The sequence below is a fragment of the Bubalus bubalis genome, chromosome 7 (assembly GCF_019923935.1).
Source record: "Bubalus bubalis isolate 160015118507 breed Murrah chromosome 7, NDDB_SH_1, whole genome shotgun sequence".
Classification (NCBI taxonomy): domain Eukaryota; kingdom Metazoa; phylum Chordata; class Mammalia; order Artiodactyla; family Bovidae; genus Bubalus; species Bubalus bubalis.
In genome coordinates this window covers 73,215,808-73,228,021 of record NC_059163.1, presented here as the reverse complement: position 1 = coordinate 73,228,021, position 12,214 = coordinate 73,215,808, and the positions used below count along the sequence as shown (strand labels likewise).

The 12,214-nt window shown below is 36.0% G+C and overlaps 1 protein-coding gene across 1 annotated transcript in view; it reads right to left on the bottom strand.

The window, feature by feature from the left end:
- Window positions 1–4,951: 4,951 nt before the first annotated feature.
- DHX15 (DEAH-box helicase 15) overlaps window positions 4,952–12,214 on the bottom strand; it is a 54,259-nt gene continuing 46,996 nt past the window's right edge. The window contains exons 11-14 of the mRNA XM_006055604.4: window positions 10,922–11,044; window positions 9,308–9,498; window positions 6,723–6,892; window positions 4,952–5,519 (exon numbers count right to left, since the gene is read on the bottom strand). Coding sequence (XP_006055666.1) covers window positions 5,402–5,519; window positions 6,723–6,892; window positions 9,308–9,498; window positions 10,922–11,044 — 602 coding nt within the window. The 3' untranslated portion in view covers window positions 4,952–5,401. The remainder of the gene's footprint in view (window positions 5,520–6,722; window positions 6,893–9,307; window positions 9,499–10,921; window positions 11,045–12,214) is intronic.

Genomic DNA, 12,214 nt, shown 5'->3' with positions numbered 1-12,214 from the left:
GGGGGGTGTGTGTGCGTGTGTGTGCGCGTGTGTGTGTGTGTGTGTGTGTGTTTGACAATATTTACAAGTTCTGCTGATTTTCAAAAGAAACTCTTAACATAAGAGAAGTTAATAGGCTTGGAAAACATGTAAATTATATACCTCATCAAGAACTTGGATCCAGAATATGTAAAAAACTCAAACTCAATAAATTTAGTTATAAAAAGAACTAATGATGTAACCAATCATTTCACCAGATACGAAAGGCAAACGTGTGTGTGCTCAGTTGCATCTGACTCTCTGTGATCCCACGGATTGCTGGTCACCACGCTCCTCTGTCCATGCCAATTTTCCAGGCAAGAATACTGTTTATCATTCTTACTCCAGGGGATAGTCTCGACCCAAGGATTGCATTTGCGTCTCCTGCGCTGGCAGGTGGATATTTACCATTTGTACCACCTGGGGAGACCCATGAATGGCAAATAGGCATGTAGAAAGATACTCAACTTCTCCAAAGACTGGTTGCTAGTGGAATGCAAATGGAAACCACAAACAGGGATTACCATACCCACCTAAATGGCTAAAATTTAAAATAAAAATGGGTAATTACAAAACACAAGAATGCAGAACAACACACATTGATGGTAGGATAGCAAAACAGCATAAGCACTTTGAAAAACTGCTTAGCAGTTTCTCATAAAATTAACCATGCACTTAACCATACAACCTAGCAGTGTTTCCTAGGTAAAACTTTCCCTTGTGGCGCTAGTGGTAAAGAACCCACCTGCCAATGCAGGAGACCTAAGAGACACAGGTTTGATCCCTGGGTTGGGAAGATCCCCTGAAGGAGGGCATGGCAAACCCACTCCAGTATTCTTGCCTGGAGAATCTCCATGGAGAGAGGAGCCTGGTGGGCTACAGTTCATGGGATCACAAAGAACTGGACACGACTGAAGCAACTCAGCACACACACACACACAGCCATACAAATACCTATTTGCAAATAGCTTTACTCACAATACAAAGGCTGGAAATAACCCAACATTCCAGCAACAGGTGAATGCATAAACGAATATGATACATACATAAGGGACTACTGAATATACTAATATACGCAACATGAATGAACCTTAAGAACATTATGCCCAATGAAGGAGAGTGTTAATGTTGTATACCACTCTTTGCGACCCCATGGACTTGTAGCCTGCCAGGCTCCAAAACGGCAACCAGTTTATGACCTTTTGGAAAAGGCTAATAAACTAAAAGGACAGAAAGTCTGTTGGTTTGCAGAACTCTTGGGGAGTTGAGTAAGGGGATTAGTGAACAAAGGGACAGGGGGGAACACGTTGGGAGTGATCCAAGTGTCGAGTATTGATTGTGGTGATGGTTATACAACTGCATAGAGTTGTTAAGCTTCATCAAACTACACCTAAAAAAGAAAACTTACTGTATGTAAATCTGTCTACGAAATACTCAGTGCCTGTTGAAATCCTAGTATTTGTCTGACACACAACGAAATGTCCACCACAAAGTTTTGATTATTAACCCCAAAGTTATGAATGGCTTCCTAGAACCCAGCTTTGAGTGGGAAAAAAAAAAAAAAAAATCTAAAACTTCTGAAAGAGAGATTTAGCATATAAATTTGAATTTCCAGCTTGATTTAAAATATCATTAAGGCACTGTCCAAGACAAAGCCAGGGATGTGAGTTTATCTATCCCAGGCCTTCACCACTTCCAGTGACTCACACTTAACCATTTAACTTACTAGGCTGCTTATTTACCTCTCTTTCCTCAATACTCAACTAATCCTTAAACCATCTTTTCTTTCTGATACCTATTAGCTCTTTCATCTTTACCATATTCATTATACCTTGCTTTTATATTACAGATCTTTGAACACATTTTTAAAACTCCAACCAAACCATTATTTGAGACATCTGAATTACCAATCTATTTTTATAGACTCACACAATGCCTTCCAGAGTTGGTACTTAACAAAATGAACATGATCAGTATTACTAAGCAATTAATATAGAAATTCTCTGAAGGAATACCACAAAAATGTCTACTACGGAGAAATGTTAAAAAAAAAAGTTATAAATGTAGTCTTCCCATTTTTATCTTGAATTCTCAATCTGGTTCCACTTACTACAGTCTATTTTTAATTATAAATAAAGACTCCACACACACAAAAAACCCAGCATCTTTTCAAACAGAATAAAATAGGCCCACACATTAAAAGAAGGCAAGAAACTTGCCAAATACAAGTAACTCCCAGATTTGGGTTAAACTTAGCATATGACTGATAGCAGTATTTAAGAAGCAATTTTTAAAATGTCTAACCTTAAAAGGTTATTTAATGGGCTATAAATGCATTTAACGTGGGGTGAGGTCTCCAAATACTAACATTGTGAACCCTGAGCCACATCCAAAACTATCATGTAATAACTAGACACCGTACATTTATAGTGAGATTCACAGAAGCTAGAAGGTTATGGTTGCATGAAAGGGTAACAATCTTAAGTTGCATTAACGGAAGCAATGGCATGTCTGGTCCCCTGGAAAATACAGATTCCATTACACTCTGCCCAGTTTAGACCATAGTACTGACTATAATCCAGGAAACACCTAGCAGAAGTTAAGCAGGAATGTTCAAAGCTGTTCAAAGACGGCAGCTCAGGGGAAACAGACTATTCAGTCAAAATAATAAAGATGACAGTTAACTCAAATAACTAAATGGCATCATGCAGAACAGCCAGACATATTTAACTTTACTCTGCTGCTGCTGCTGAGTCGCTTCAGGCATGTCCGACTCTGTGCGACCCCATAGACGGCAGCCCACCAGGCTCCCCTGTCCCTGGGATTCTCCAGGCAAGAACACTGGAGTGGGTTGCCATTTCCTTCTCCAATGCATGAAAGTGAAAAGTGAAAGTGAAGTCGCTTAGTCATGTCCGACTCCTAGTGACCCCATGGACTACAGCTTACCAGGCTCCTCCGTCCATGGGATTTTCCAGGCAAGAGTACTGGAGTGGGGTGCCAAACTTTACTCTAGAAGAATTAAAAAGTTACAAAGAAACAGTATTCAGCTCAGCATTTCAAACACAACTATTAAGATGTCTTCTAAAGTAATGGTGTCTCTAAAGTATCTGAGCAGAAGGGATGGCTGTTAAAATTATTGAGAAGGGAAGTGCAATTGTTTGCAGGTACCTTACAAACCTAAAAATCCTAGGACTAAATCATATAGCTTTTATTTTGGGGGATTCTAGCTAAATGGATTGATTACAGGGTTATGTTTATTTTATCCTGTCCTATACCCAAGCTGTCTTAATTCCCTCACCATTTACAAGCAAAGGCTCCATTTGCTGCTGGTCTTGCTTCCTTATGCTACACAGTCTGCACTGTATCTAGGGGTTCTGAATCCACTGTTGGTTGAATCCAGGGATGTAGGACCTGGGTTAACAGAGGGCCAACTGTATCATGCCATTTAATACAAGGGACTTGAGCAACGATGGATTTTGGTTATCCACAATGGGCCCTAGAACCAATCCCTCACAGATACTGAGAACCATATTCACAACAAAAAATAGTTCTATTTTACTATTTTAAGAGATAAGGAGATCTCTTAAGAAATCTTCAAAAAAGATTTTTCTGAATATTATGGGGGGAATTTTAATCTTTTGGTAGGCATGACAATAAAGAATAAAAACTTAGTTTGCTCTAATGATTCCATGTAGCCACTACCAACACATATTCACCACTTATACGATACAAAGAATACGAGCCATTCCTAGAAACTCTGCCAAATAAATAACCAACACTGTTCTACACATTGCTCTATAACTTGTCTCTGTAAGAAAACATAATGGTCAAACTCCCGATTTTAAAAAGCACAAGGTTAAACAGTACATACACTAGAAACCTATCTATTATAAAATCAGATAGATTTATAAAGATATGCAACTGATTTACCAACTGTATACTGTGGTATAATTTGATTAACAGACAACATAAGCATATAATGTTGCCAACAGTTAAACCCAGGAAAAATTTAAACAAATTTAAACAAAACCTAAAATATTATTTCAGCACATAGATTACTCCATAGGAACAAAACTAGGCACTTAATAGAAATATCCCAGTAGTGTGAAAAACTCTTAACTTTCCCAATTAATTCCCTTAAACCATACTAGATATATGCCTCAAAGTAGTATTTAAATTCCAACTATGTACACCTACAATTTACTTTAACATTTAATATTTGTAATGAGTGGGAAAAGTAGAAGAGTTGAGTCCGGGCATTAATGAGTACAGTATGCATGCTTTAAGTATAAGGAACTGATTTACTAGGGACCCTTTGATAGGACTCACCCTGAAGAATACACCTGACCCTAAAGATGGTCACACCTACCCTCTGAGGGGTCATTTGTAGATAAAATAGTCTATGCCTGTCACAGGGAAGGAAATTCACATTTTAACACACTATACTAATGACTTTGTACACTGCACAAAACATCTAACATTAAGAATTCAATAAACTGACCAAGATCTACAAGATCACTTCCTATTGTCTATTTAACACAAACATTTGTTTCAGTGACTAGAGTACATAGAATGTCTAAGTAAAACAAAAAGATCTGCTAAAAATTTGGTAACAAAATAATCAGTCTTATAGAATGAACTTTATGATGAAAACTATCATTACTCTGTCTTTGGGGATCCAATTCTGAGTTAAAAACGACATACTTCATCCCACTAGATCATATCCTAATTAACCTAACAAAGTGCTACAGTATGTTCTTTAAAACATACCACTTTAAAGACTACGTTCAAGAGCAGCCCCTGTGGAAAGATGCTGAATATGGAGTCATAGTACCTTACAATTAAAGGAAACAAAAAAAAAAAGCCCCACACTTGGGAAGAAAAGAAGCCATACTTAGACTAGAACAAAAATATTAAAGTGCTGTGGCCGAAATTAGTATAAATAGACTTTATTGAAGTCAGTGCCTCTGTACCGAGACAGAAGATTGTGTCTACATAAGCACAAGTTGTAACATTTCACAACTTCTAAAAGGAATGTCAACAATTACAACGATCATGCATACCATGGTCGATAATCACATTTTAGAAGCATTTTCAACCATTTCTAAAGAAATGCTTATAACATTGTTATATATAGAACTACTTTCAATAAACTGCAAAACATTGATCGACTTTTCCAGTATGAGCTACAGTGTCAACACAAAAGGGAGGCATAAATGTTTAATTTATGAAATCAGAATGGAATATTTACTGTAAAGAAAAATTAAAAAGCTTTCAAATAAAGGCCATTATTGAACCAACATGAAGAGCACAACTTGAACTTTTCAGTTCGTTCATCTTTTAAAGCTGTCCTCTGAATAATTTCAGTTCTAAGCATTGAATTTCAGTACTGTGAATATTCCTTGGATTGCAGTTTGGCAATGATGCGGTCCAACTGTCTCTTTGCTTCACACTGTGGGAAATTGCTCATGTCATAATATTGAGGGGCAATTTTCACCAACCTGTCCAGAAGGAGGGGAAAAAATCACCAAATTAACAATTAGAGTACTGGAGCTTCAGACAGGATAGGCATTATTCATTAATACACTGATAAATGCAAACCTATAATCCAAGCCAATGTTAAAATTACAAATGCCTAATCCTTATAAACACCACTTTTAGAAATGTGCGCTTCTTAGTAAGCTGCAGATTTTCTGATGGTGGACTTTTCATAAACTTGAAAAACAAAACAAAAAACCACTCAAGATAAATTCTTGTAAAAAAAAAATACCCCTTTCTTTTACACAGACAGTAACATAAGGTCATAAGTTTCTTCACTCTGGAACACTATTTTGATCTACCTCTTTAAAGTTACAATATTACAAGTTCCATACAAGAAACACCCTGATATTCAAATGACTGGATCTTCTCATTTTCTAAGTTTTAATAACCATAAATGTAACTCTATACCCCAAAAAATACACCTGACTGAATCTTTTTAAACATTTAGCCATATAATTTTTTTCTCAACAAAGCATTTAAGATAAAATGGTAATGCCCTATACAATTTAAGTGTCAAAAGTCACAAATCAGTGGAGGAAAGAAGCCTCAAAATATATAGCAAGTGACATCAACTAAAGTAAGTGCTTTCAGTCCCACCATTCTTGGCTGACATTTTCTATCTTAAGTTACAGAATGGATTCTGGCCCCTGAAAAAAAAAGTCAGAAAGAGGGACTGCAGTGGGTGGGTAATTTTGCTTAAAGTCAGTCAGTTCTGATCACATTTTGTGAATCAAATATGCAATGGTACAAAAAGAGGTGCAGTTTTTAATGCCTGCTTTGCTTTTAAAGCACCAACATACAAATAAACAATAATTGAGAGCTGAAATACAAAGACTGACTGACTACTGGAACCTGGAGACCAAGTTAATCACAACAGCAAGAGAATGGCTTCAAAGATACTTTTCGTGTTAATCAAGTATAACTTTGTCTCCAAATTGCCCATGTCCATACTAACAATTCTACCATCCTCTTCACAAAGTAATTATTCTTAAGAGATAATCACACCATTTTGTGCCCCAAATCTATACACAGGAGTATACACCCTAGCTGGGGAACATCGGAGTTCCCCTGAGTGAAGGGAAGAACAAGACAAGACTCTTTTCAGATTCCATTCTGAGCAAAATGGTAACAAAAACTTTTAGAATTAAAGACACAGAGCTTACCATTCAGGCTTGATGTCTGTACACGTCCGGATGTAATTCTTTGTTGTAAGAACAAACTCATTATAAAGCACCCATTCAGGCTTGTGGTCAAGAACAGTAGAGGGATGCAACTGAACCACCTGGTTATCTTTCACAGTTAAGTAATGCCCTGTTCGTTCTAAATGTGCCACCTGAAACCAAAACCCAGTAAATTAATACAATGCTTCTGACGTGCTATACAAAAGTGATATAAAGCCTATATATCTATACCTATATAATCAGGGAAAGGCAAGCCTCACCTGTTGCTTTTAATCTGATGGCTAGACTTATTTACCACTGCCCAATAAAAGCAGCAATCAGCAAACTACAGCAGGCTAAATCCAACTCACTGCCTACATCTTTAAAGCTTCTTAGCCAAGAACAGTTTATACACCTTTAAGTGACTGGGGAAAAATAACAAAAGAGAAACACTTGGTGATGCTGGAGTGAATATCACATGAAATTCAAAATGGTAAGTAAAGTTTTTTGAAACATAGTATGCCCATTTGTCCAAGGTTGCTTTTGTACACAAGAGGAAGCAGAGTTGAATGGTTTCAATAAGGGACCTAAATCTGGTCCCATCACTTCATGGGAAATAGATGGGGAAACAGTGTCAGACTTTTTTGGGCTCCAAAATCACTGCAGATGGTGATTTGCAGCCATGAAATTAAAAGACGCTTACTCCTTGGAAGAAAGTTATGACCAACCTAGATAGCATATGCAAAAGCAGAGACATTACTTTGCCAACAAAGGTCCGTCTAGTCAAGGCTATGGTTTTTCCAGTGGTCATGTATGGATGTGAGTTGGACTGTGAAGAAAGCTGAGCGCCGAAGAATTGATGCTTTTGTGTGGTGTTGGAGAAGACTCTTGAGAGTCCCTTGGACTGCAAGGAGATCCAACCATTTCATTCCAAAGGAGATCGGTCCTGGGTGTTCTTTGGAAGGAATGATGCTAAAGCTGAAACTCCAGGACTTTGGCCACCTCACGCGAAGAGCTGACTCATTGAAAGAGTCGGACAGGACTGAGTGACTGAACTGAACTGAATGAGCCCACAAAGCCTAATATATACTACTTGGTCTTTCTGCCTGAGACTGGTTCTTTAATACCAGGTGGGAACTATGTAGCAGATGAACAATTACTAAAAGATGAAAATTCATGTTTAAGATAGAAAAATAGAGCAAAAGTAACCCACAATGAGAGCTTTAATAAGAAAAGGAATTGGGGGGTGGGGAGAGGAGAGAGGAGATGCATGTGTTTCTTGTCCTATATTTCTATCTATAATCAAATATATCAATTGGATCAATATCATCTAACAATTAACAAGTATCAAAGCAGATAACAACATGCCCTTTCCAATTCTAGAACTCTAGTAACAAAGAGCATGTATGAAGAACAGAAATGAGCAATTCATAATTATTAACATATAGTAGAAAATAAACTCAATTTCAATCAATAAATATTTACTAAGCACCTACTAGGTGCCAGGCACTACACTTAGAAAGTCCCATTTCTAATGGACTTTAGCTTTAAAAGAGAATTAGAAATCCATAATGCTTGGGTAATAGTGAAAATCCTAACTCTAAGCACTGAAACTTCAGAATAAGATGCCACAATAAACATTCTGTTATTCCGATCTCAAACACAGACAAGGCACCGATCTCCTTTCATTCTGCCTCCATGCACTTAATGGCCACTCTATGTATTGGGCTCATTTGGCCTTAAGGCAGGCCACATCTTACTTATTATACATAGCCAAAGGAGAGAATCAAAGAACAAGTGGGATATTTAAAAGATAACTAAAATCAATCTCATCTCAAATAAGGGACTGATATGTTTTCATTTTTTCACCACAAACACTTTCATTTTGAAAAACCTGATTGGCTTCATGTCCTTTAAACTGTAAGAATTACCTGATAAGTTTTAACTTCAGCCTCCAATATAAAACACTTAAAACCAAAAGAAATATTTAAAAATTATTTTTCACCTTAAATCATTATTCCATATCTGACTTTCCTAGCACCCACGTGTCTTATTATAAATACCAAAGGTCGCGCCACAGGATTGTGCATAAAACAGTTGCTTATTTGAATTTTAGGGTGATTAGTTTCCACAAAGAGAGGAAAGTGAACTGTACTTCTGGATCCATCCAGAAAACTGCTTCCTTTCAGTATTCCAGTGCAATTATACATCTCCAATTAAGATCAAGATTCAAAGAAATTCTTTGATACATTTATCCAAAGTCAAAATTTGCATTGAAGAAATAACTAATAAAACTCACCTGAAAATAGTCAATATATCTATCTAGTATAAAAAGACCCCATTATTTAAAAAGTACTTGTAAAGTTGATTTCTATATAACTGGATCCCTAACTATGCCATTTGGTAAACTTAAGACATGTAAAAACTTCTCAGTATATTAGTTCATTCAAGAATCTGGACAAAAAATTAAAGATTATTTATAGGCATTCTTTAACTGAATTTTGTGTTTAAGTGGAATCCAAGCACTGCTTATAGAAAACAAATATTAAGTAAGCATTTAATTATGTACTCCAGTACAGTCCACATACCTGCATAAAATACCCAGTAACCAAAGCTTTTCTTATATTAATATAATAGTCCCTGCTTGTAAAGTCAGTACTTCGACGAGGCAAATTAAATCTGTCCATAATTCTTGACAGCTGCTGGCGTACATTATCTGCTGACATCAGGGACCTGTAGTTAATGAAGTTGTCATAACACCACTGAACCGACTCATGATCTACAAAGTTGGAAAGAGGGAAAATAAGAGGGGACATGAATCATCCAAATAGGTGTATTATCTAATTAAAAAATAAAATCCATATAAATAGCAAGCTAAATCAAAAAGGGAACTAAATCACATCATTTTTATAAATTAATCATAGTCTTAATCAACTTTACTAAAAATCTGGAGTCAAAATTAAAAACAGCACTAAGGTTTTTGGCTACTGAATGACAAAACAATGATTTTGGAAAAACTATTTTTAAGTTATTTTACCCATGAAAATCTACCTGGCTGTTTTCAATAGATAGTCTTAACCGGGGTGGATTCAGAGAATCTGGAAAAATGCCACGTCTTTCTCATTTTCAAAGAAAAACAGGCTTAGATTAAGACTATCAAATACAACTTAAAAGTTACAAAAATGAACCTCAAGAGACTATTGTCACATTTTCCTCTCCTTTAAGTTTTATAAATAGGGCATTCTTCATTATCACTGTTTCCTTGTTTTCAAATAATTGGAAAATGTTTTTTCATGTTGCTAAATACTCTCTGAAAATATGATATAAAGCTAGAGGAACATTTCATCATGTAGCAATAACATCACATTGAACCATCTTTCTATTGGTGGGCATCTAGGTATTTTTCGTTTTTCTTTACTATCATAAATAACTGTGAGATAAAAAAAACTTGAATCGTATCTCTGTCCAAGAATACTAAAAGAAAATTTCACAGATTATCTATAAGTCAAATCGTATGAATTTGATAAGGGTCTTGGTAACATCAAATCTACTGTTTTTCATAAAGATAACATGTATTTCTATTCCCACCTCTGGCGTTAAGACTGCTGCACTGCACTAGACCCACTCCTACACAGCTCAAGACTATTTTTCTTTAGCCTTTGCCAATTTTATAGGTGAAGAAATGGTACCTCTCAAATAATAATAATGCACATTTACTGAACCGCAAGTAATGCTGAATAGCCCCCCACTCGAGTTTATGAACCACTTACCACACGGTCATTGACATTTGTAGCCTATTTTCGTATTTCGTTAGTTTACTTTTACATAAGAGCTATTTATTAGGAAAAATATTAGTAATAATTCTGTAAGTAATATAAAACTATTCACATAAAAGGCAAAGTTTTTAAAAAAACTGTATCAAAAGCTGTATGTTTGTGGTAAATTTTATACCAGCATTTCATTTTTACTGCTCTGTATTTTCCAGCTTTCTAGTGCTTTCCTCCTGATTATAAAAATAAACAACTTTGGAAAAGATGGGCAATTTTTATTTTAAATGCTAGTCAGGAGTTTTTTCTCAAGTACCTCTGGGTTTCTAATGTAAAGTTGTCACAGATAATAAATGAAAGGGAGATGAAGAAATACCTTATATGCTGCAAGTGACGTTTAGACAAAAGAGTGCCTTCAATCTAATTTATACTTACTTTGTTTAAAAGCATGGTAGACATTCAGCAGTGTCAGATGATCTCCATCTATGTGGGCAAATCTCATCTTGGCCTCATCTGCAGCTTTCTTGGCCTCCGTGGGACGAACAAAACACTGTGGGACTAAACAAGGTTGGTATGGGCCCAACACAAACGCCCATATCGATGAGTCACGCATTCACAGACAGAGGAACAAGGCCTAGCTAGGTCAGTTCACAGAGCATAGGGCAGGGCAGGATGGCCTCCAACTGCATCTTGGACTGTTTACTACCTTGATTTGGTACATCAACACCTAACCACATCTGTAAGACAAGAGGGTTTCAAAGCTACAGAGTACCTGATTATTTTTAACTAAATCTAAAAGTAGGCATCAAAAACAGCTATTCTGAAGGCCATCAAGATACTAAAAGCTCAACTTATTGAAAAAACCAGTGCCGATAGCTCTACCAATAACCAGAATTATGGTGTCAATAGCCTTTTAGCTAAACAAAAATTTTTCAAAAGTTAATCCATTTATTTGCTGAATTCCCCACTGCAGGACTAAAAACAACTTTCCAACCAGTCTATTGCCACATTTCTATCGTAATTCTTCCCTAGTGCTGTGGCTATTACCAGCTGGTGGGTATCACTATTAGCACTGGTGAGCAGAAGCATATGTAACATAAAAAATATCATGAAATCTTGGGTTTTGATGATAGCAGTAGTGGTGGAAGGTTAAACCGCCTTTGAATTAAGAAAATTCAAAAAGGCTAGGAATATTCAGCCTAGTTTTCCAGCATTTTAAGAAAAAGATTAGCAAATAAAGTCCCAAGTTCTTTTTAAAAATTGTTATTTGACTCGAAGTCCTCATATAAAAGCAGAATCCAATATTTTAAACGTTGACAATTAGTCTGAAACAGTCATTATGTCAGGGTCATCAAAATGAACTACAATTATTTTTTTAGAGCCTCAATTTTAAATCACATAAAACTTGAAGTTGTTACAAAGTGTGTTCTACATTTTTTCAAATACAACTTTCCTTAATTCACTTTAGCAATTCCATAGTTATAAAAGCAGTATGAAAAATACTTAACAGCTTGGGACTTTGTCAACACATTTTTAAAGCTCTTAAAACCTTGTCAATTAAAAAAAATTATATATCATCAGTTCAGATAAAAGATAATAGGAATAATCAAGAAGATCAAATACAGTATCAAATTACTCTTTGCCATCCATACAGTTTCCCCTTTAAAATGATTCCAAAGAAGCCAAATAGAAACAATGACACATGATCACAGTAAATATTAAGTCTTG